The 26,466-nt window shown below is 36.0% G+C and overlaps 2 protein-coding genes across 2 annotated transcripts in view; one reads left to right on the top strand and one right to left on the bottom strand.

The window, feature by feature from the left end:
- Window positions 1-118: 118 nt before the first annotated feature.
- LOC133850581 (intersectin-1) lies at window positions 119-9,301 on the top strand. Its single transcript, XM_062286706.1, is given in 13 exon segments — window positions 119-249; window positions 548-1,186; window positions 1,364-1,765; window positions 1,821-2,251; window positions 2,310-2,583; window positions 2,645-2,792; window positions 2,845-3,111; window positions 3,182-4,003; window positions 4,005-4,148; window positions 4,325-4,567; window positions 4,675-4,948; window positions 5,019-5,192; window positions 8,658-9,301. Coding segments are annotated over 12 exon segments (3,657 nt in total). The 5' UTR covers window positions 119-249; window positions 548-1,022; the 3' UTR covers window positions 8,972-9,301.
- Window positions 8,995-26,466, bottom strand: part of LOC133850580 (uncharacterized) — a 29,385-nt gene continuing 11,913 nt past the window's right edge. The window contains 18 exon segments of the mRNA XM_062286705.1: window positions 8,995-11,489; window positions 13,429-13,794; window positions 14,875-15,193; window positions 15,813-15,876; window positions 15,878-16,026; window positions 17,856-18,068; window positions 18,896-18,988; window positions 19,783-19,864; window positions 19,934-20,020; window positions 20,174-20,230; window positions 22,305-22,443; window positions 22,868-23,025; window positions 23,082-23,207; window positions 23,404-23,696; window positions 23,751-23,968; window positions 24,030-24,168; window positions 24,601-24,721; window positions 24,959-25,155. Coding sequence (XP_062142689.1) covers window positions 10,976-11,489; window positions 13,429-13,794; window positions 14,875-15,193; window positions 15,813-15,876; window positions 15,878-16,026; window positions 17,856-18,068; window positions 18,896-18,988; window positions 19,783-19,864; window positions 19,934-20,020; window positions 20,174-20,230; window positions 22,305-22,443; window positions 22,868-23,025; window positions 23,082-23,207; window positions 23,404-23,696; window positions 23,751-23,968; window positions 24,030-24,168; window positions 24,601-24,721; window positions 24,959-25,155 — 3,335 coding nt within the window. The 3' untranslated portion in view covers window positions 8,995-10,975.

Raw genomic sequence — 26,466 nt, 5'->3', positions numbered from 1 at the left:
TGGTGAATTAATAAATAATATTAATTATTGTAAGCGAATGGATATTTCAATAAATGGAATCTTAAAATTAATTTATTAATTAATAATAAATAGTATTTCAAGAGACTGAAATTGTATATAATCAAATTTAATCTGGAGCCGAATGGTATTATATATCGTTATCGGCGCGGTCACACTGACCTCAATTTGCAGCACGACAAAACGAAAAAAAAATAACAAAACTTAGAAAATTTAGTGTTCAAATGAAAAGTAAGCACTCATCAATAGTTTTGCACATTTATTGCATACACGTTGCACAACTACAGCAGTTGGTAAAATACTTAAGAAATCAATAAGCACACACATACACCAAAGAAAGTGCAATTTTTGTGGAATAACTAAACGCCCACAAAATACGCAAAACGGCGATAAAACTGAAATAATTAAAATAATATATTTACAATAAAACTGCTGTACTCGATAATAATAAATGTTAAACTGACTTATATAGTGGAGATGATATATTTGCTAACCAAAAAAAATATAAATTTGCAATTGCATTTTATAGGTAAACCATAAAAATCCATTGTGAAAAATTGTGGGGTGGTGGGAGTAAAACGGATACTCAATAGTAAAAGAGAGAGAGAGAGCGAGCGAGCGCCTCGTAAGCCAGTGTGTAGCGCGAGCGAGTGTGTGTGTGTGCAGTGACTGAGTGAGTGAGTGGAGGAGCGTGACATGTATTTGATGTGTACTCAGCAGCGGCCGAAGAGAGCGCATTAAAGCAAGAACAAAACCACACACACACACGCAGGCACAGAAGCAAAGTTTGTTGTGGGGGAGTTAGAGAGAGAGAGAGAGTCGACGTTGTTTCGGTTACGAGAAATACACACACTCTTTCGCTAGTGTAGGCAAATGCGTATAGAATAGACACACACACATACAGAGACACAGACATACCGACAGACACGAGCGAGCGAAAAAGGAAAAAAAGAAAGAAACCGAATCACTTCACTCGAAATAAGGCAGGCGAAGCAGAAAGCAACATGAATCCAGCGGTTGATGCGTGGGCGGTCACCCCGCGAGAGAAGTTAAAGTATCAGGAGCAGTTTAAGGCGCTGCAACCACAGGGCGGCTTTGTGACCGGTGCCCAAGCGAAAGGATTCTTCCTGCAGTCTCAGCTGCCGCCATTGATCTTGGGTCAAATCTGGTAAGTCTATAAATGAGTCACTTATTTCCCATGCATACATATTTGTTGTTGCTGATATTTGAGGCGTCAACCGATAAGACAAATATGTGTAGTATATACATATGTATGTGTTGTTGACATTGTTTTGTTTGGCTGCTTTTGTGATTTCACTCAACCACCATCTCCTATCTTTCATAGGGCTTTGGCTGATACGGATTCCGATGGCAAAATGAACATTAATGAGTTCAGCATCGCCTGCAAACTCATTAATTTAAAACTGCGCGGCATGGACGTGCCCAAGTTGCTGCCGCCCTCGCTGCTGGCTTCGCTGGCGGATGCTGCACCTGCGGCTGTTGGCCAAACGCCCACAATGACTCCACGAGGCTCGACCAGCTCCATGAGTCCCATTGATCCGCTCAAGAGCATTTCTGCTGTGCCGGCTGTAGCTGCTGTTGTGGCGCCTCCAGTTGTTGCGGCTCCGCCAGTTGTTGCGCCTGTAGCTGTGGCAGCGGTGCCCGCTGCGATCATCTCGCCACCGCCCAGCAACCCACCCAGTCGCCACATGTCCATTTCTGAACGTGCGCCCTCGATTGAGTCACCGTAAGTTATTGAATATGAACACATTACTCTAAACTTAATCCATTTTCACTGATAGGCAAGCGGAGTGGGCTGTGCAGGCGGCACAGAAACGCAAATACACGCAGGTATTCAATGCCAATGATCGTACACGTTCCGGCTACTTGACAGGCGCTCAGGCACGCAGCGTGTTGGTGCAGAGCAAGCTGCCGCAAGTGACGCTTGCGCAGATCTGGACGCTGGCCGATGTCGATGGCGATGGGCGGCTCAGCTGTGACGAGTTCATTTTGGCTATGTTTTTGTGCGAGAAAGCCATGACTGGTGAGAAGATACCGGTTACGCTGCCCTTGGATTGGGTGCCGCCCAGTTTGCGTAAGATTAAGTCGCGTCCTGGTTCCGTGTCCGGTGTGAGCTCTCGGCCCGGTTCACAGCCAGCCTCGCGTCATACTTCGGTGTCTTCGCAGGGCGGCGCCATGACGGATGCTGATCCAGCAGCAGGATTGCCGCAAAGTAAGTTAAACTTCAATTATTTAAGTTGACTGTCTCTTTAATGTATTGCTTTTATTAGCATCCTTTGAGGACAAGCGCAAGGAGAATTATGAAAAGGGCAAGGTGGAGCTGGATCGCAGGCGTAAATTGATGGAGGATCAGCAACGCAAGGAGCGTGAAGAACGTGAGCGCAAGGAACGCGAAGAAGCCGACAAACGTGAGAAGGCACGTCTTGAAGCAGAGCGCAAGCAGCAGGAGGAATTGGAGCGCCAGTTGCAGCGACAACGTGAAATCGAACAGGAGAAGGAGGAGCAACGTAAGCGCGAGTTGGAAGCCAAGGAGGCAGCTAGAAAGTGAGCAACGAAAATTTGTTTAAAAAGGGCTACAGAATTGATTATTTGATTATCTCAATAGGGAGCTGGAGAAGCAGCGCCAGCAGGAATGGGAGCAGGCACGCATTGCCGAAATGAACGCACAGAAGCAGCGGGAACAGGAGCGTGTTCTCAAGCAGAAGGCACACAATACGCAGCTCAATGTGGAGCTTAGCACGCTCAACGAAAAGGTGAGCAGACAATGCAGTTAAAGTCAAGATTGGTGATTAATTCTGTTTGCAGATTAAGGATCTGTCGCAGAAGATTTGCGATACACGCGCTGGCGTCACCAATGTCAAGTCCGTGATTGATGGCATGCGCACACAGCGCGACACTTCTATGAGCGAAATGGGACAGCTAAAAGCGCGCATCAAGGAGCAGAACGCCAAGTTGTTGCAGCTGACTCAGGAGCGCGCAAAATGGGATGCCAAGAGCAAAGCCAGCGGTGGCGCCGTGGCCGGAGATGCAGCACAGCAGGAGCAGCTCAATGCAGCGTTTGCACACAAACAAGTGAGGCTCTAAGAAAACACTTTAATTAGTTGATAAACTTATTACTGAAATTGTCATATCACTCTGTTAGCTGCTTATTAAGCAAATCAAGGATAAGGTGGAGAACATCAAGCAGGAAATTGAGTCCAAGAAGGAGGATCTCAACTCGAACGATGTCACAATGCAGGAGTTAAAGGCCGAACTCTCGGCGCTAATCACCAAATGCGAACAGCTTTACAAGGAGTACGATGTGGAGCGGACTTCAGTGCTGGAATTGAAATATAATCGCAAGAATGAAACGTCTACAATTAGCTCAACATCCGCCTGGGATACTGGCAGCGCTTGGGGCACATCCAGCGAACCAGCTGCTGTGGATGCCTATGGCAGCTATGGACTTAGTAATGACACAGCTGCTGCAACTGCTGCGGCTGCTGTGACGGCACCTGCTGTTGATCTCAGTGGACCGGCACCTGAAGGCTTTGTCAAATACCGTGCCGTCTACGAGTTCAATGCACGCAACACAGAGGAGATTACATTTGTGCCGGGCGATATAATTCTGGTGCCATTGGAGCAGAACGCTGAACCTGGTTGGTTGGCGGGCGAGATTAACGGCCACACTGGTTGGTTCCCCGAGTCTTACGTCGAGAAGATTGAGGATGATCCAACAACTTCGACACCGGCTGCTGTTGAGCCAGCTGCCGTTGCCGCGACAGCTGCAGTTAACTACAATGACACTGGCGCCTTGTCGGCGACAGCGTTGGACTTGGATGCAACTGCAGCGGCAGCATCTGGAGCAGCGTTAACAACGGCGGCAGCGACAGGCGATGTCGAATATTATATAGCCGCATATCCTTATGAATCAGCTGAAGACGGTGACTTAAGCTTTAGTGCTGGCGAAATGGTGATGGTCATCAAAAAAAGAGGGCGAGTGGTGGACGGGCACCATTGGCAATCGCACCGGCATGTTTCCCTCGAACTATGTGCAAAAGGCAGATGTGGGCACGGCAACAACAACAGCAACTGCTGCTCTTGCAAACGATGAGGAGGTAACCGAACAGGTAAGCATTTAGCATTTCATCAAATGTAGCTGTTAGATTAGCCATGTGATGTGGTTAACGATCATATGCATCATCTACTAATCCAAAATGCTTTTCATGTGCTAAAAAACTAAAAAAAACCAAATCAATACAATCCTACATCCATAACTACACACACACATCATGCTGCTGACCAGGAGGCTACACACAATGGCAGCTCGGCGTTTGCCGCTGAACCTGAGACACAACCGCAGACGCCACAAACGCATCAGGCACAGACGCCAACGCAACAGCCACAGGCCGCGGAGGCGTTGGAGGAGTCGCACACTAACGAAGATCTTGACACTGAGGTCTCGCAGATAAACACGCAGTCCAAGTCACAGAACGAACCGGCCGAGAGCTACAGCCGACCCATGTCACGCACTTCTTCCATGACACCCGTAAATAGTTGTTTTATACCCTTATATAACAAACACTTTGCTGTTTAATCGATGTTAACTAATCAACATTATATTTACTTATTTCACTCTCTTACGCCATTTTTCAGGGCATGCGCGCCAAACGTTCGGAGATTGCACAAGTTATTGCTCCATATGAGGCCACCAGCAGCGAGCAATTGTCGCTGACACGCGGCCAATTGATTATGATACGCAAAAAGACCGATTCCGGCTGGTGGGAAGGTGAACTCCAGGCCAAGGGCAGGCGTCGTCAAATTGGTTGGTTCCCGGCCACCTATGTGAAGGTGTTGCAGGGTGGACGCAACAGCGGACGCAATACTCCCGTCTCCGGCAGTCGCATTGAAATGACCGAGCAGATTTTGGGTACGTTATCAACAAGCTGTACACAGTATTTGTAATTTGTATTAAGTTATGTTTTTTTTTTTAATTGCAGATAAAGTAATTGCTCTATATCCGTACAAAGCACAAAATGATGATGAGCTCTCGTTCGATAAGGACGATATTATTAGTGTCCTGGGCCGCGATGAGCCGGAATGGTGGCGCGGCGAACTGAATGGCCTCTCAGGGCTGTTTCCCAGCAACTATGTGGGTCCGTTTGTCACGTCCGGTAAGACAGCGAAACAGAACGGCACAAAAGCACAGTGAATCTCTCTCTGCCCACTTCCAACTCCCTTTACAAACACAACCATGACGATGCTTTAAAAGTAGTTTTTTTTACAACTCGCTCTCTCTCTCTCGCCCCACAAAGAACTACATACATTCCAATTAAGATTATTTGTATTTCCTTTTGTTTATTTTGTTTCGCCTTTCGAATAAGTAATGCCAATTTATTCTCGCCGTCATACAAATGTTTAGTTGTAAATTTGTTGCAATATCTACCCTCAAATTCTTGTGCATCTATTGTTAATTTGTTATTATTTAGTTGTTTAGCAATTTAATTAATGTGTAAGTTAAAAGGCCCTTCCAAGCACTGTGTATCCTTTGTTAGCCAATCTCTAGTTTTAATTTATAATTGATCAATTGATATTGATTTTGCATTTGAATGCATATTTTGTAGTCCATTGATTTTGTATTTATTTTGTGTATTTTTTGTACTACTTCTGCTATTATTTATACAATATATTATACATGTTTATTCTGTACATAAACAAAACAAACAATAATGACTAATTCATTGATATTTTAATCCCCAACATTTGCTGCTCACAGGAAACGTATAACGAGCCAGTGGTTTTGGTCTCTAAACGATAACAACATCAACAATAATAACTACAACAAAAACCACATCCGCAACAAAAGAAAAGCAACAAATACATGCGACTCGATAAGAGTCGAATAAATTATTAAGTTCAACCGCATTACATGAAATTATCTAATTGTAGTCGAAATTTATCGAGAGATTTGTCTTAGTTTTGAATTGAGCTAGCTTGAGCAGAACGAGAAGATTAATTCTGAACTGACACCAAGCGCTTGATATTTATTATAATGCCCATTCAGCATTTATTTGAAAACATTCGCATTCATTGATTTGACTTGATTTGATATTGCCGTAAATAATGAGAGCTCAGATATTTCACTCATATAGAATCAAATGTGCGACTTTAAAATCTCATAAATGTAATCAATCAAATTACCATTTAAAATACAAAATGCAAATCGAAATCGAAAATCAAGTTACATATTTCAAAAAAATAAAGGAAAGTATATACAATTAGATAATATGCATAATACATATACTAATTATATCAAAGGACAATTACATTTCTGTTCTACTATTAGATGTGTGTTTCAAGCCAATACCAAAAACCTAATTACATGCATACTCATAAAACTTACATACATAATATATATATATATATTTAAAGTGTTTTTCCCCCCAAAATACCTAAACGAATAATACATATACTAAAGAAATATATATATAATGATGGTTTTCCGTGTTTTCCACAACAATATGCGTACGTATTTGTATATATACTATAAATATATATATATATATATCGCGATATTAATTGTTAACTAAATACTAAGCATGATGACCATTCACTTATCTTTAATCTGTATCGCATATTGAATATCGGACAGAAGTTCGACATTACACATAGAACAACAGTATTGGTAATAATAAAGAGAAATAGCACAGATCTGTTCCGGATTCCGCTTTCGCATCAATTTCATCTACTCAAGCGAAGGATTAGCTTTTAGTCCTCTTGACTTTGGTACTTAGGTTCTCGACGGTCCTAAAGGTGTGCAGAGTTTCTGCTCTAATTGATTTGATCACTGAATCCGATCCAGGTCTGTAATATATACTTGTATGTTAGCACTTTATATTGTTTAACTACTGTTACTTTTTTTAGTTAATATTTATGTATTTTTTTTTTTTTAATTATGGTCTACTTTAAGCGCTTATATCAACTGCCATAATTGTATTAGTTTGTATTATTATTATAATCTGAATGTTGGAAATTGGTTGCAAAAGATGTACTATATAAAATAGGGAGATATTGTATAAAATCTGCGTAGATCGATTATCACTTATGCTATTCCAAAATGCAATCTAGCTACAAACACAAAGACATATTATCATACTTACATATGTACTCATGTTATGTTCTGTTATGCTGTGCGTCAGTTCAATGCTAGTTACAGTTATAGTCTATCTTAAATTGTACTCCTAATGATACATACATATATCTCTTACTATATATACTATATATATAAAACCCACTCTCAATTGCCTTTCGAAATGATAACCAGTACATAACACGATGGGACTTACTTGTAACTTGTTATTGCATACAACAACTATACATATACATATATATATCTGCATCTATAGCGCGAATCGGAACTGTTCTTCCTTCCATTTTCACACTAAAAGTATGCAACATTCGTTGCGAAAGTGAAAGTGAGAACAGTTTCGTGTACCCTTAGAAAAGTAAAGCGAAAATCGAATTATCTGACTCGCTCGGTATGCACTTGAAACCATATATATATTTATGTAGCTAATGTTGGGTTGATTATGAATTTAAATAAATACAACAACAAATTAATAAAATAAAAAAGCTCTATATACAATGATATATTAAGTAAATACAGCAAAATTTCTTTAGCAAAATGTTAAATAGAGGCAAAAAAAAACGCAATTTCTGTTTATTATATGTATGGATGAGATGCACACTTCTTATAGAGCCTACTACTACACCCATATACATACACCACACACACACAAATAAATATATCGACGACTGTTTCGAATTTCATTTGCGTAACAATTTTACAAACACTGCATCGAATTGGAAATCTTTTTTTTCTACTTAAAATTTAATGCTGAAACGATCACTACAATATGCAGTGAAATTGTAGCGTTAATGAAATTGGGAACATCCATCATAATGCTCATAATAAGCGTATTTGTTTTTAATCGTTAAAGAGTTCATGAATTTAACTAAGCAGTAAAGCGTATATTATTAATCTACAAATTTGAATAAAGCATAAATAAAATAGCTAAAATTTACGTAAGCATTAGCTAGCACTAACACTCACACTTCCACAGATACACACACAAACACACATCCACACACACGCATACAATATACAGATACACTTTAAATACGAAATGGTGACCATCGATATACATAACTACCTACATCAATACATACCAGATATACATACAACGTACATATACATATATATACAGTATTTAGAATGTGAAATGTGTCTATGTTTCATATTCACACATACGCATATAAATGCCTACTTATATATATACATATATATAGACAGAGTTCTTCAAGAAATGCTAAACAAAAAAATCCCCAAAAAAAAAAAAATAAACGATTAAAACAATTATATTATATCAGTTTCAAAAAGAATAAGAAATTACAAAAAAAAAAAACAACAAAAAACAAATATTTGGTGAAATAAATGTATAAACGGAATTTCAAACAAAACAAAAATGCTTGAGAATTATGTCTATGATTATGCAGTGGCGGAAGAATGCCGATTTTTTTACATTTATTATGATTTTTGCTTTTCTCCAGCGAGTTCTATTAATTCTGTACTTACGCAGAGACCACATCCAAATCGTTACCCACCTTTTGTTCAGCTGCAACATCGTTGAATCCAAGCGGCAGAAGTTCCTTACTGCGACTGTTCAGAGAAGAGGACCAGAGATTACATGGCACCATTCAAGCGGTGCATATCTCCAAGCGCAACAATGGTCAGCTCTTAGGCTGTGCCTATTTCCGGTTCGAGTGCACAGAGAACATGGCCAGAGCCATGTTGCAGGATAGCGATAATCCCGTCGTCGGTTGTGATGTCACTGTGAATTGGCAGTTGGCCAAAAGAAAGAAATGCAGCCCTTGGCTTCGATGGTGGTGTTGATGGCCCAGTGAAAAAATATTGAATTTGTTAATTATTTGATTTTCGTTTGCATTTATTTTTAGTAAAATTCACTTATACAATATTTAAAATCAGTTTAACAGTTTACAATTTTTATTTTTTCGGGTGTGTTTTTCTTGTTGCTAATTAATTTTGGTGAATTTTCGCAATTAGTTTTTGTCGGTATCAATTGTTAAGGTTTTTAGTTAATCGTATTTATTTAAATATGCACAACTTAAGGCCTACAGTATGAAATTAGCAAACGTTCTGCTGTATTTTTTCAATTTTAAGTTTTCTTTTATTTAGTTATGCTCTCAAGCAATTTTAATGAGCTGTCGTTTTTCATATAAAGTTTTTATGTCAACAATTTTCTTTTTAGTTTATCCAATTTCACAGATAGTGCTAAATTTTATATAGAAAACGCGCTCAATTAATAACACAGCTCTGATTATTTTCATTTACTATTTTTATTTTTATTTTTTTTGCAAGTTTTTCGCAATTTATGTTTTTGTTATTGTTTTTGTTTAGTGTGAAATGACAATTAACAAGAAATTCCACGATGAAATTTCCTGAGGCTGCTTATTGTCTTTCTGTTAAATAAATTGAATACGACTTGTTAATTAGTAAACTCGAAAATAAAACAGTATTCTTGGATAGGTAGCGCTTTTTAGCTGCTTCACAACTGAATGATCGCATTTGGACAAAGTTAAGGTGCATACTATACTTGTAATTATATAGAAGGCAATTTCTTGGATAACCTACACACGAATCGAGATACCTAATTGTTACAAATAATTAAATAAATATTTGACATTTTGTATTTATTGGTACTAAGCACATTCAAAGGTAAAATCAAGTTAGGAGGGCGATTTTCTTCTTTCTTTCTTCTTTTGCTAGCAATAATTGATTGGGTGGCAAGTTTTGCAGCCCTCGTTTTATTTGTTTGTGTGAGTGTTGTGTATGTGTGGTCTATTTTCTATATTTGACTACATATTGAACATGCTTACTTATATCATTGGGATAGTCAAAATTCACGCTTACTCTGTACCTATACAATATTTACGCTTGAGATTTGTCAAGGACTCTTCTATACTTCGTTTGTCATTCTCAACTCTTGTGGTCTCATCGCACTTTACTATCGCTGTACTATCGTAAATGTTTACAAAAATAATTTATAAATTACATAACTCTTGCTAAATACGTTTTAGCTATGCACTGTAAGTACTATTAGTTGGCTTATTTTAAGGTATTAGTTAGTTATATTTCTCTCTGCGCGACTCTGCGGCCTTTTAACTAGTTTCAGTTTACTTTTTACACTGTCCGAATGTAATTTATTAGTTGTGTTGTATTTATGTTAAATTTAATTTAATTTACAACTAAAATTGAACTAAACGCGCCTAAGTACCGTTAGCAACACAGTAATAAATATAATTTTATATATATACTTTTAATCGATTACATTAATAAAATTGTCTAAACTAAAAAAACGAACCACACAGACAATCAACTTAATCTGAACTTTGGCTACCTTTTGTTAATTATTACACAGTTTCATGTGTTTTCCTAGTTTTGTTTTTTCTGGAACACATTAGCATTAACTATTAAAATGTACAATAAATATATTAGTTAACAATTGCCAGCAGCAAGTGGGAAACAAAAGCTGGAAGTTACTTTTCATCGAAAGTTGAAAGCGAAAATGAAGTTAAAAGAGAATTCTGAATGTAGGAAAGCAGAAGGGGAAACGGAAATGTTGTTAAAGATTATTAATCGTACTAGTTCTTCTTGTTCTTAATATATACAATTTGTTATTGGTATTACTTGTAAAGCTTTTTGTTTTAAACCATTTTGAAAACATTTTCGTTTTTGTTTTCTGCAGCTTTTTTTCGCACTAGATCAAACTAGTTATATGTATAAGTATGCATATCCACCTAATCGTTGCCGATCTCAGTAAAACATTTCATATTGAAAGCCGTCGCCATCCCTGGCACCTTCCTCGATGCTCGACACTCAAATGATGCTCTCGTCATTGTTGCGGGTCAGGCGAATACTTGTCGTCGTCGTGGTTCCTCCTCCTCCTCCTCCGCCAGCTGCTCCCCCACGTCGGGTCAGATCTTGAGGCGTCGTAAACGTGGTGACTACAATATTCTCATCATCGTACAAATCAAAGTCTTCGCCTTCATCGTCATCATCATCCTCGTCTTCCGACTCACTCTCCGTATCCTCGTAGTCCAGCAGCGCCGTTGTCACCTGATTCTTGCACCCGGGCACGCCCACCGCCGCACCGCCCACGGCGCCAGCGTTCATATGCCGGATCTGGGCACGCGGCGTCGACGTTAGACGTGGCAACAAGGGCTCTCGTCCGCTGTGCATTTGCCTCTCGCTCTTTGACGCGGCAACGGCCCCGACTCCGACGCCGGCGGTGGTGGCCAACGGAACTCCTTCCCAATCATCGCCATCGGCTGGCTCGCATAGCGACTTAGAGTGTCCGTGCTGGTAGCTCGATTCCTCGGGTATTGTGTCACTGTGAGTGTTTTGTTGTGTGGTTGGTTGGTTGGTTGGTTGGATTGGTGGGGCAATGGAGTTGAAGAGAAGGCGTAGAAAGTTAATGTCAAATTGTGCGATCAATTTTGATAAATGCAGCGAACTATGAGATTATGAGTTGGACTACAGCTAAGTTTACTGAGGTCTCTATCGAAGGAACTAACAGATCCTTACTTAATACCAAATTACATGTTACAAAAAAAAAAAAACAAAAACGAAATATTGATTATATTTTGATATTCTTTTAAGTATTACCCACTACAGAATGGTAAAAACAACAAATATATAGAGAGTACTTTAGAAGAGCGGAATAAAATGGAAATTAGCTTAAGATAAAAATTTACTAGTCTAGTACCTAGACAATTAAAGAACACAATAAATTTAAAAGTTAGTGCTGTATTAATTATTAGCTTAAGCAGAAAAAGTAAAAGTCTGCATATAGAACATAAGCGTTGTATAACAGAAGCGTAGCACGTATAACACTTATAACAGAAAAGAAAAACTACGACAAAAGCGGTTTTATATGACAGCTAATTGAAAATATCATTTTGTTCGGTATTCCTGTAATATCATAAGGTTTTCATATATTGAATGAAAGGTAAAAGTCATAATCGTTTTGTAATAGAAGCGTAGCACATATAACACTTATAATAGAATAGAAAAAGTACGACAAAAGTGGTTTTATATGACAACTATTTATAGAGTTCATATGGTTCGATATCCCTGTAATATCCTAAAGTCAACTAAAATGCTGTTGCTATTTTTTGTTTAAGAATTGATTTCTTTCTTTTTGGTTATTAAGTTGAATAAAATAATTTAAATGGAAAATTCCATATCAGTTATCCATTCAATAAATTCGCTTGTTAATCAGGAAAGTTAAAGTTGTTATAGATAGTATTGTCAAGTAGAAAGCCACTAATTGATAAATTGCCAAGAATTGTTTTGAGTGTGACAAGTCTAATTATGCACAACTTTATGATGATTTACAATTCTGCTCACATAAATAGGTAAAGCCTTGGTATAATATAGGTAAGTATTAAGAGGTTAGCACAGTTTGAAAACTGCCTAGTATTAAGAGAAAGCAAATGAAAATACTTACACATACTTGTACATTTACTATATATATATAAAGTAATATTCTAAAAGCCAACAATAAACAAATATGGAAATTGTCTAGGCAATTTGTACAGATCTATTATTGCATATGGCTTATGTGGTATAATAATTTTGTGTATTATTAGTGAGAGGCTGTGGACGCTACGGAATCAAGTGAAACGTTGCTAAAAATATAATAATTCAAAATAAAATATTACCCATCAAAGCCTTGAAGCAAATAATAATATAGGAGTAATTTGCGTAAATAGTTTAGTATAAAAAAGACAAGGCAAATACGGGAATAAAACACATATTAAAAAAAGTTAGTTTAGTTGGATTCAGAGATTCATTAAGGTGTGTTTAGTTCCTAGCCTAAGTACAGAGTTAATAATACATAATATAGTATTGATATGAATGTGAGTTGATATGAAGAAATTGCCAATTGCCAGAGAACTTCTCTAATAGTAGATACTCGTATTTTGCACGTTGAAGAGAATCAAATGTATTAACCAATTCAACTGAGATGATGACTAGCTAATAGTATATATTTTAGTATGCTAATTTTAAATCTACACTGAGTCTGATACGGAAACTGAGACTGAGACTACGAATGATATGCTTTGACTGGTCTTTTGGATTTCAAGATTTATATACAAATTGTACAGTTTGCATTGTAACGATATTTGAAATTTGTAATAATCTTTTGGGTTTTTCATCTTGGATTTTGTTTTTCATTTTGGTTTTTAGTTGAAATTCGACATTGGCCGGCTTAAGTTGCGTTTTGAGCCCTTGTATAGCGAGTATTACATGGACACTCGGATTACTTTGAATAGTATGTAGCTCCGCTACTCTCCGATGTTGGGGAGCTGTAGTTCGTTGTTGATGAGTTGCTCGGGGAATTGTTACTCGATGTCGTAATTTCTGCTATTGTTGTTGGAGTTGTTGTTGAATTGCTTGTCGAAGTTATTGTTGTTGGAGTTGTTGTTGTTGTTGTTGGAGTTATGCATAATTTATTTGCAGTTGAATTGGTATTGTTGGTAGGGCTTGTTCTTGTTGTTGCTGATGTTGTTGTTGTTGTTGTTATTCTGGCTGTTGTGGTTGCTGTTGTTGTTGGTGTGTTCTCTAGCAAATTATTAGCTCCTGGACTACAGAGCAAAATTCTACTGGGCCTGCGTCCAGTTACAATAAGTCTGCAAAGTTTAACCAGCACAGCAGTAAGACGAAGTCAAGAGATCGGGGCATTTTTGGGATCGAATTTGGATTGAGAAACACACAACAGATAATAAACGGTTAAAATACGCTTAAGAAAAGGTTCCTAAAAATATCGTATCCAACAAATACACAATATAAATGCGAAAAGGATCTATCATTTATCAGCTCAGGCGTGAGACGGTGTGAGGATTTTTAAAGCAATAGATCAGCAAACGGTAATTGGCAAAAATAATTAGATATAATGAACCAATTTTAATAAAAAAAAATTATTATTATTTAAGTTGTCTGTATAGATCTTTAGCGAATCATTTTCACTTTTTTTCATGCCATATGTTATTTTGAAAGCAAATTTTTTATTTAGAAATGAATAAAATTTTCGATGATTATTTACCCATGCAGATTGTTTTATACAAACACTTTATATTGGAAATTTGTATAAAAGTGTAGAACCTTTTGTAATTAAATAGTTCACTCAAATTTATCGATGATTTTTTAAAATAATAGAATTTTAATGTGGATACATAATTAATAGACAATAATCGAAATTTGTAAAAAAATTAATAAATTTCAAAATATATATAGTCTGATTCGGAAAACATTTCAAAATACGGTCTTGTTTAATGAATTTCCTCAAAGAAGAAGAATAATGAAATTATGTCACAATGCTTGTAAATGGAATAATCCAAGCCGATAAGGGTAATTATTTGAGTATTATAGACCCACAAGCTGTATTAGACTTATTTAAACTAAGTTTTAAATTAGAAGTTATTAATATATTCCCATCTATTCAGCTGAAATTTGTTGATAGTTTCTATAAAACATTATTTATGTATAAATGAAAATGGAAATTGTAAGAAGCGAACCTATTTAAACAAATAAAACTAGCTCTAAAAAAAGGAGGCATACTAAATCTACGAGTAACTGAAGAATACAGACATGCAACATATAGCAATACACACTTTAGTTCACTTACACACAGTTGTGTATGAGTGTGGCAACAACAAACAGAGAGCAGTGTGTGGCAAGAGTGGCATGTGCCGCAGTGGTGTTCAACTTACCCGCTCAGCTCCAGCATGGAGCCGCGTCGCACATTGCGTCGATGGCTGGCGGTGACCGGAAACGGTCCAGTGTGGCCATCGGGGCCAACGAGGTGGCTGCCCAAGGTGCCCGATGAGATGGACTGCGATCGATTGTCGAGTCGCGGATTGTGCATCATGGACGTTGATGGCGCCGTTGAATTGTTGATCATCGTCGCCGTCGTTGACGAGGGCTCCAAATTGGGATCCACGCTGCCCAGACTGCCAGCTTTGGAGCTGGAACTTTCACGTCGAAACAGACCTATGACGGACTTGGGCTGTTTAGGCTTGTTTATACCACCTGAGTTGAATTTGGTTGTTGTTGTTGTTGTTGTTGATGTTTTTGTTGGTTGCAAGCACAGGACAGCGCAATGTACATGGTGTGTGTTTGTGTATATTTAATTTGGTTGTGGTTGAATTTCGTTTTTGTGGTTGTGGTTGTGGGGCAACAGTTACCAAAGTATAAACAATGCGGCAAAGAGAAGAAAAAAAACAAAGTAGAGGAAAATTACGGAAAGAACAGAAACATAAGAAAGAACATAGAAAATTACTACACAGGTGTCGTACAATTATTTTTTGAATATTTTCATTAAATTTCAGTAACAATTTTGCGCCATTTTTATTAATGGTTTTGTTTAAATTTTTTTTGGGTGCACTTAAATAACACAAGAGTAAATCAAGTGATATATAATAATTTGTTTGCTTTAGATTATCTCAAATATTTCCAGATATTTACACAAGTTTAGGTAACTTCAGTTATCGGCCAATTTACAAAAATCAAATAGCAGATAGTTTTTGGAAACCGAAACGGAAATGGAAACGGAACGGTAACTGTACATTCCAGTGTTGTAAACTGCCGTTTTTAAGGAAACCAGTCGCCCACCCAAAGATCTATCAATTACAATTAACTTGAACTTTACCTAGAAATGTGGCGCTTGGCGAATTGTAGGCCAAATACTCCTTGTTCGAGGCCCAGGCGGGGAAATTCATTCTGCTGCACGGCATCGGTGCATTCGTCACCCTGTCGCTTCCATGGTAGCTGTGATTCGGTGGCTGTGGGCGTGGCCACACGCCTCTCGCCATCCGAGTCACGCGACAGATTGCGATCCTCTTCGGGTATGGGATGCTCCGCCACTGCACGAGAGATTAAGTGAAGGGGATTGTAATAAAAAAGGTAATTTAAATGACCATTTTGGCATGCAGCGTGAGGTTCGTCTTAAGCTCAATTTTTGAGGTAACTACAGTAAATCGATAGAGAGACAGAGGGAGAGAAAAGAAAAATACACACAAACGAGAGAACAAGAACAAAATGCGTTCAACTAAAAGTCAACAAAAAGGCTGACATAAGGAAATTGTTTGTAATGCAAACCGAATCGAATCAAATGAGCGCAAAACCAGGGCTGCAATGTCTAACGCGTCGTGCAGCCAACTTAATGAGGACAAGGGCTTCACAAGCTGCCAGCCCTCATCGCTTCGCAGCCCTGGTATGCCCACCATTCTATTAATCGCAAGTGTTCCCGAACACTGAGCTACAAATTAATTATTTAAATAATGTAATTCAACAAACTTTAATTTTTATTTAACTCAAAATGAATAAATAATTATTACAATAGAAGCTTATTCTATTTAATACATAATTTTTAAATGCTTAGTTTTCATTAAAATGCAAACGAGAATAATTTTCAATTTGGAGCTCAAAAAAACACATGCGACATTTGATTCGATTCGATTGGTTTTTTCATCCCTGGTTACACTAATAACAAATTTTGATTGATTTTGCTGTATTGGAATGCCAATGGAATGCCCGATTTTCAACTTAGGAGGTATTAAATTAGATGCGACTTTTAACTTAAAGGGGAAGGGGGGCGATAACAAATAACTTTGTCATGCACAAAAATGCCATGCTGCTTTTGCTGTTTGTTTGGTTTTTGTTTCGTTCACTTTTCAATCATTTCTTGTTGTGACTTTTTCAATTGATTATGGAAGCTACATGTACTTAATCAAGGCACAATTGCCTTTGGTATTTATATGGAACTATGAGCTCTGCAAATGATTTTTGCCTCTAACAAGCAATTTTCAGTGATTGTGTGTGTTTTTACAATCGGTCAATCAATCAATCAATCAAGCTTGACAGTTATATCGATGACAACTATTTATATGAGATATATCTAAGTTACATTGAGAATTATTACAACTTTAGGTAAGTACTATATTGTGTCTACGCATGTATGGATTTGTATGTATGTTTTTTTCGTGTTTTGGGAAGTACAAGTTAAATAAAAAGCAATAAACAAAAATAGTAAGGAACTTAGGTAACGGCTTTAAAATGCTTGGCGTATACATATGTACATATATTGTACAATAACGTCTCTAATATTAAGGCTTTATGCATTCTGATCAAAATACACAGTTCATGATATTGCTGTTTTCTTTTCTTCAGTGTGTGATTAATGGCAGATGAATGATTTTTACGCGAACTTGTCCTTTTTTGTAAAGAGAATAAAGTTAAATATATGAGAGAATAGAAGCTAGAAGCATTTAGATAAGTCACTCAGGATGAATAAAGTCTTCTACTTTGATTTTGTTTTTGTTGAAGTATGTAAAGTTTAAATGTAAAATTGAGAAGCAAGAAGAGAAGCAGTTCAAGTTTTGATATATTTGCTTTCTATAAATGAATTATATTTCAAATTGCATATATTCTTTAATATATACATCAGAATTTTGGCTTGAAATCGAATGGTAGAAATTTCCAAAGCAGTTGGACGAATGATCTACAGAGGAGCTAATGAGTGTGATACGAGTATTTCTATATTTGATGTGAGTGCATGTACAAATTTCGTATAGCCATTGTTTGCTTTAGTATTAAGTATAATTGAATTTGAATTATCATTATTATTATTATCGATATTATGATGATAGTATTTGTATTTGTATTTGGTTTTGTTTGTGTTGATATTGTTTACCAATGCTCTGGTATGAACGATCCCGTCGCCAGGGCAGAATCAATTCAGCCGCTGTGGGTCCAACTGGTGGATCCGGCGAGTCAAGCTCTTGCTGAGGACCGTCCTCAAGTTTGGGCGCATAATGCTGAACGATGCGCGCCTTGGATGCATCAAAACCGGGCAGGTTTTGTATATGCGCTATCAACGAGTTATTATTGGCCCGATCCGAGTCAGCTAATTGTGGCAACAGTGTCGGGGGATCAGATCAGGATCAGTATTTTGTAATCGCGGTTAACACGCGCACACACACACGATTTATATGGTATTCAAATGCAAAATTGGATAGGCATAAAACAGGGGAAAAAACAATACATATATTTATATATAGAAAATTTATAGCACTTTAATAAGATACTCCTCACTTTATCGACAAAACAAAAGACTTCAAATGTGAATTGAAAATTATAAAGAAATCATCAAAATGTCTAGCAAAGATTTCATCATTGGGGACACAAAAAATATTGTACGCAGAATTGAAGGAAATTAAAGATGTGGTAATTGAGCTTAACTAGATATTTAGCATTTCATTTAAACAAATTAACTTTGCTACTTCGACACATTTGCTAATTACTTGTTTACAAAATGTACAAAACGTCTTGAACCCTTTTGAGATTTCTTTTTGCTGTGTATATTTCTAATATATTTCATTCACTTAAAGAGTTTACGACCCATTTAGAGTTCAAAATCAAATAAAACACTTTATGGCATTTTTGTGTAGTCAATTGTTAAATACAAATCGGTTATTGCTATATAACTGCCGATTATGCATAGAGTTTAAGTAGTATCTCTAGAGGATTTTATGGCGCAGCATTTAATGGTAACACAAAAAAATATGTATGTATGTATATTTATAATAAAACCATTTTTGTAAGTTTAATGTATGGATAACCCATAACCAATAAATTCAATAAATAACTATGAAAAAACCACTTAAATATATTTGTATGTATTTGTTAATATAGTAAAATTAGTAATGATATTCAGATGGTTTTTCAACTTACGTGATGATTTAGCCGTGAATGTCAGACCATCATCCCAATCGTCATTGGGTCCAATGACATTGATCTCATTTGGATTCTGTTGATGCTCGTCGGCTGTTTCATTAAGCACATCGTTAATATAGTCTTGATATTGGTTAATAACGTTGATTTAAAACACAATTATATTATATTTGTTTTGTATGAGGTTAAGGCAGGAGGCAGAGGCAAATGCAGATTTAAGTATTGTTATTTTCATTATTTTTGTTTTTTTTTTAGTTTCAATTTGTTTTGTTAAGTGTGCAAATTTTTGTTGTAAGCGAATTTAATCAACCAATTCAATGGACGTCGGGGGAAAGCACATGAGAATGTAGGAAAGATAAAGAATAATTTGGGTATCAGAATTAGTAATAAATTTCAATGAATATTGTACAAATAAGTTAGTAACAAAAGATTAAAATAGAGCTCGCAAAATATTATAATTGAATAGCGAATAAAATTGAATTTAAATGTAAAATTGCCGAGCCCTAGCATGCTGTTAAAATAATTAAAACGAAATTTGTTAATGATGAGGTGCAGCTTAAAAATATTTTTTGTTAAATGACTTGCAAGGGAAATGTGGAAAGAACTTAAAATAGATCGATACTCGAATTGGATGCTGGCTAGAAACAATAAAAGAAAAACTAACGTATGTAATTCAATAAATAGCTAAAATTTCTACGAAATTTTTGGAATTGGCTTTGCTTTCTACTGATGCTAGTTTCAGTTAAGTTTTAGTTCATTGTAGAAATTTAATTTGCTGTTTTAGCGGCATTTACCTATGTCTAATCTACGATATTTGTTAAGTGAATTGTGAGTATGTCTTTTTCTGTAAGATTTTTTGCGTGAATGGTTTGAACTCGAATTCGTACCATTGGACAGCTGTTTTGCGGTGCCGTTCTGCTGGAAATCGGTGAAAGACACATGATTCTGCTTGACATTCTCTTTGGGTTCCTAAACCGGAAAAGAAAGAATGATTAATATATTATGATATAATTGTATATACAATTTTGAAGTCCTTACTTTATTGCTGGCACCACGTTTGCTTCGCTTGTGATGCTTACGATCGTTGAACATGCGCCGGAAATTCATTTGCATTTTATAATTGACCTGAAAAAAAACACCAAAAATTATGTATTATTATAATGATATTTGGTTTAATAAAGATTATTCTTTCAAAATCCACAAAAGCACGTTGACATTTAGTTTACGTATTGGGTGCTTTCAGAGATTTGTCTGTTCTCTTGGTTGTTTCTCACTCACCTGTGTGGACAAATCTCTGTCATCTACTGCGTGTCGGCTATAACTAAGACGACGGTGCTGTAAAAATATTACGAAGCGTTCTTAAGTGATATTGTATAACACCTTTTGCATAAGACTCAAGTTTCGACAAAGTACAAAGTACAAAGTAGTAATGATAAGTAGTAATTTATGTCGAGAACTAGCATTAACATCAATTGATTAGGTGTAAAGACGGTCTCATAACATTTATACAGCTTATAATTAGTTTGTTGCTATCTGAATATAGTATACGAGTAATGTTTAGAGTAGTAGAAGAATAGTAGTGTAGTGCAATTTTGGGGCACAGTTTGAGAAGGATGCCGGCTTCGAATCAGCCGAAGCACAAATACTCTTGCCAAGCCAAATAGTTGTAGACTCATTTTGGAAAGAGTATCACTTTGATAGTGTATAATTTGTAGTACAACATTAACGTTATTTTGTTTTGGTGTTGCTAATCAGTGTGTGTGTGTCTTAGGTTCTTGCAAAGTATATAGATAATAAAACAATTTAAGTATGAACAGTTTAAATGTGTAAAAAAGTAAGTGTAGAAAAGAGTGAAAAAAGCAGACCAAGAAAATTAGTTGTAATTTGATTTAAGAATACAAATTGTTTTGTTGTTGAAGAGTTGCAAATGAGATTGATTGTGTGTCATCCAATTTCTAGATAAAACCTATTAACTAATAATAATAATTAAATCAGCAAATTTTCAAACTATGTCAACGACTATACTCAGGGAATAATAATTTAGTTAATGATTTTGTTTTTAAATAATCCTATTTTATCGTTTAACTGGGATATTATGCTTTAAAGTTTAATCTTAATATTTTTTCTAATACTCAAATATTATTTTATCGCTTCGAATGTTAATGCAAATTTAACAAGTTTACAGCCTAATTGAGTAATTTAAACATATTTTTTTAATATAAAAAATATTTAAATATTTATCTAAATTCAACTAATATCTAAATGTTTTTTACGTTAATATCTATAATAATTTTCTAGATTCTTTTAAATAATTAAATTCATCTATTGTAATTTAATCTTATTGGATTTTTGTGTATTTTTGATTGATGTACAATGAATGTTGAAATGTTGAAAAAATATGCGTAATAGATTTTATTATTTAAGCAAGTAAATTTGAGAATTAGTTTATTATCATATACGAGTAGTTAAAAAACTGTTTTAGACACCAATTGGAAATACATTAAGATATTTACTAGAAACTTGAAATTATTTATATTGATTTATTAATATATGTATATTTGATAATTTTATATTTTGTTAGCGATATTATTATTATTATAGTTAGGCATTACATAAGAACGTATTGCAGTCATGAGTATAGACACACAAGAAACGTGTAAACATTTAATAAAAAATGTATTTTTAGTTAATTGATTTGATTTAATAAACTTGGGAAAATCAACAACAACAAATGAAAAAACAATGGTTAAATCAGATTAACAGCAAATGAACCAATTTATTCGTACCATTTGTATGGAAGCCTTTCATAACGAAATATTTTACAACATTTGTGTTGCACATTTTGTTTAGTTAACATTTTTGGCAATGCACACGAAAATTTGAAGTAGTTTTTGTTTTTATTGGAACGCGATTTGCAATACGTGTCGTTGACGAGAGGTTGAAGTTGAAGTTCGATACAACGGGAAGAAATCAAACAAACGATTAATTACAAATATATCTATATAGATATAGTTAGTGTATACATATATAGAGAAATTCATATAGAGAAATATAGATTTAGAAAGAGATAGAGAAAGAGAAAGAAAGAACTGTGTCTCAAAACGAAATGCCCAAGAAACGAACGAACGAAATGTGAAAGCATAAATTACGTATACGACTACGAGGCGTAAAATATCTTCGGTGATATCGAGTTGAGGTGAATTATCGAAATATCGAGAAAGAGGAGAGTACTCAAAAACATTTTTGGGCTGTGTTTTGGTGAAAATGCTTTTAAAGATATAGTAGTAGTAGTTGTAGTAATAGTTGTATTTAAAACTGGTACTGCTATATTTATAAGAAAACCAAACCAAAAGTTGATTATTATGCGAAATTTGAAGAGAAACGTTGTTGCCATTCGATTGATACATACCCTGCGATAAGGCTTCAGTTCTTCGGCTAACAAATGATGTATCCTGGCATCAGTCAAATCCTTTTTGGATGGATTATAGTCAAGTTCCGCCATATCCAGATTATGCGAGCAGGTATTATCCAAATTCGTTAAGCTGGGACTAATTTAAAATTCAAGTAAAGTGATTAGAAATTAAACTCGTTTAAGGTCTAAAAGTTTTGCTACTAAAGTCGAAATGAAGCTTAAAAGATACAGTTAAACGAATTTCAGATACAATATACTATAGTGTGAAAGAGCGAGCAATACACAGAGAGCAAGAGAGAGAGAAAGTAGTTAGAAAAGAGCAGTAGAGTACTGTGTGAGTGTTTTAATTTGTTAGCCAATTTGTCAAATTTTCATTTGTGCTGTGTGTTTGTCATGCTAATCAAAAATGTCTACGATACGATTCAAATTGCTTGCATACATGCATTGTTTACGATTACTCGATTATTCGCACTGTTATCGATCGATGATCGATCAGTGCTATCGACTCAAAATATCCAAAATTCGTTTACCAGGTGGTGTATATGGTTGGCGGTGCCCACCTGCCGCCAATATAATTATTGGTGTAATTCCTAAACAATGCACTCATCGACTCGGTGCCCGTCATCTGTCCAATTGTCGAGGGATTGCGTCGCATCACCTCCATGGCATCGCGCATTGTTAGCTTGGAGTATGTCTCAATGATCTTCGGTTCAGCGCCCTGCAAGCAAGAAGCAAATAATGCACAACCACTTAGAGAGTGAGTTCGGGGCTTACCTTCAAATCTCGGATCAACAGGGGGCGTATAAAGCGATTGTCGAAGCGCTTAAACTTATCACGAACATTGTAGTTGCCTGTCTTGCCCACAATATCCTCAATGCCAGCCATCAAATGATCCATAAACTGCAATTAAAGTCATTTTATTTATAGTATTAAATATCAATATTAAGAATACTGTAATGTTGGATTAAAAGATGGTTTAAAAATATCCAAAAATAAATATTGATTGCGTTTATGACTCTCTATCAATTGGTTTTTAAGATACAGCATTTAATACAGACGGACAGACGGATATCAGGATTACTTCATCTTCACTTACCCTCTCATGAATACGCTCATTCATTGTGGGCTTGCGTTTGTTGGCTCGCTTCACGTTGAGTATCTTGACAAGCGGCTTTATGGTGATGCCTTGCAGAAAGACAGTAAAGTAGATCACAGCTATTGTGGTGGTCACAAACATGTTCTTATGCTTGACCACCTTCTCATCGACGAGCAGCACGAGGGCAAAGGCGACGGCACCACGCAGACCACCATAAGACATCACAAACTGATCCACGCGCGACAATTTGTGCAATCGAAAGCGATTGGCAATCGCCGACAGCAGTATAACACCTAAGAGAAGAATTCATTTGAGTTGAATTTATAAATACAATTGCGATCACTCACCAATTACGCGAAAGACGGAGCAGAAGGCAATGGTGAGCACCACAAACCAAGTATTCCAAACGTGCATGTTGTTGACGGTGGCAACGCCTAGGAACATAAATATGATCGTCTCAGCCGAACTCGATAACATTTTCAATGCGTATTTAACAGTTGTGTGCGACTTTTGCGATATATTCGATTCCACATAGTTCTTCATTGTAATGCCACAGAATGTTATGCTATCGATGAGTTATTTCAAATTAATTTTATTTTTATTAAAGTTATATTAATCATACTCACGCGAGTATGCCGCTCATGTGAAAGATTTCCGCATTCAGATAAGCCAGATAGGCCATGACGAATATAAATATCGGCTCTATAACGCGCACATGATCCGTGAAACGAGTAACTAAACCAGTTAAGAAACCCCAAATGATGCCTACGAAAGAGAGATTAAAAAGGATTTAATTTTAAATTATTTACAAAAAAACTGTTAAGGCAGGAAAAATAGATAAGAAATATTTAAGATTAATTCATTATTGAAATATGAATATGTCTAAAAAAGGTTCTTGAAAGAAAACAATTAGATAAACAATTAAGATCTGATAAACTCTTTAAGGAAAAAATCTTGTAGCTAATATAAAAGATAGATTAGAAAGAGGAATAAATAAAGAAATTTTTGATATTTAAGAGTATATTGAGTTTAAAACAATTTAAATAAAAATGTTGCTTGGAAAGCGGACACAAAATGGAAAAAATCAATTTAATTTTATTGAAACTTAAACTAAAAAAAGAAACTTAGCAGACCTCGTTATTATTATTTTTTCATTTTTCAATTAACATCTACTTCAATATGTAAATAGCAACTTACCAATTGCTGTGCCACCGAGAGCGACAACGAAAAAGGAACCCATACCGTAGGCAATGTCCTGGCCATTTATTTTCGGCAGACCAATCTCATTATAGGACTCCATCATGTGATACATGACAACCTGGAAAGCATAGATAGCACAGCACAGTCATTAATTTACTTAATCAACGCCGCTCAACAATCAGTAGTCGCAATAGTCATTAAGTGCAACGTTGCATAGTTGAAGTACTTTGAGCTGACAGCCGCAAAGTGTGTGTGTGTGTGGCCAGCCTTTAATTGATACATAAAACTTGTTTATCTATTGCAATTGCCATAAAAAAGAAAGAAAAAAAAGAGAATCTCAGAGTGCTCAACTTACGGTAACGGCATCGTTTAGCAGGGATTCGCCAAAGACGACAATGTACAGGATTTCGTTGACATGGATTTCCTCAAAGACGGCCAGAACAGCGACCGGATCTACGGCGGATATTAGCGAGGCAAACAGAAATACATCCAGCAGCTTCGGTGTCTCATCCCCAAAGATGCCGCACACGCCGCAGGCATAAAGCGAGCCACCTGCAATTGGACAAGTGGAATTCCTTGCTTCAATTACCCATCCTTGTTGGTTGTTTGCTCGAGACGAGGCTCTTTCCACGGTAATTAAACTTAATCAAAAGACTAATTGCCTGCTTTCTTGAGTGCGCTTTCTTTTGACTAACTGCATTTTAAGTTGCCATCATCAATTTCAATTGTTTTTCGCTGATTCGAAGGCAAAATTGGTTGACTTAATTAGCACAGCGAGTATCTTAAATTGGGCACTGGGGACACAGAATTATATTTTCATCTATAGTGACAGTTTTATAATTCAAAGAGACTTTGTGAAACCATAAATTATTTTTAGTTGCTATAAGAATTTAATTTCTTAATTTGAAAGCTACAATTATGTAACTTACCATAAAATAAAAAGAAAGAAAAATATCATTCTATACACAATAAATGCAATACTATGTTTAAATATACCAATTCTCATCGAATATACCAATTAAATATTCTAATATATTCATAACACATAAAGAGGAATAAAATATTTAAACGCGAAGTGTCTATAATAATTGTAACTTTCTAACTTATAAAGACTCATTTTATATATAATATAATATATCATTTTTAAATGTTATACGAATTATTTTCTTAAAGCTTTCTTCAAGAAAGTATTCTGTCAAACTGTCTTCTCTCCTCAAGCTTCTCTCAAATTCCTTACAGACTCGTAAACAAATTGTAACAATTTGTAATATTTCTTGTGGGTGCAGAAAAGCAAGTGTTGTGGTTCGTGTCATCCACATGCTGTAACTTTGAGAGGCGTCTCCGCTCTGTGTACTTTGTAGTGCTTGTAATTCACACATTCACATCTATCGTACGGTCTTGTTGTTTTATATTCGCGTAAATCACTTCTAAGCGGTCATCTAACATACAACTGCTTCTGCCCTTCTCTGCTGCTTTTCTATCGCCTTGCACAACAATGTTGTGTGTGTTCGCGTGCCACAAATTTGTGTGTAGCAACTACGTCGACCATCATTGTAATCAGTCCTAAGTAATGCTCCACATATTGCCAGTAATTTTGTTTACTTTGTCAGCATGCGAAACTCGCAATTGAAATGTTGCCGCAAAGTTGTTACTTGAAAATGGGTGTTTGAGATATGAGAATAGTGTGTATAGAAAACTTATAACTGAACTACAATATGTGAGTTGGGATTTCCTATGAGTAGAAGATGATATTGTTCAAAAGAACAAAACAGAAAATTTGACATATTGGCCTTGTTATGAATTTAAATTCTAATAGAAGTTGGAAAATCTAAAATTGTTTAAGAGATTAAAATTGTTTAGTAA

This window comes from Drosophila sulfurigaster, chromosome 2L (assembly GCF_023558435.1).
Source record: "Drosophila sulfurigaster albostrigata strain 15112-1811.04 chromosome 2L, ASM2355843v2, whole genome shotgun sequence".
Lineage (NCBI taxonomy): Eukaryota > Metazoa > Arthropoda > Insecta > Diptera > Drosophilidae > Drosophila > Drosophila sulfurigaster.
The sequence above is the reverse complement of the archived record's forward strand: the minus strand, read 5'-3'. Positions and strand labels throughout refer to the sequence as shown.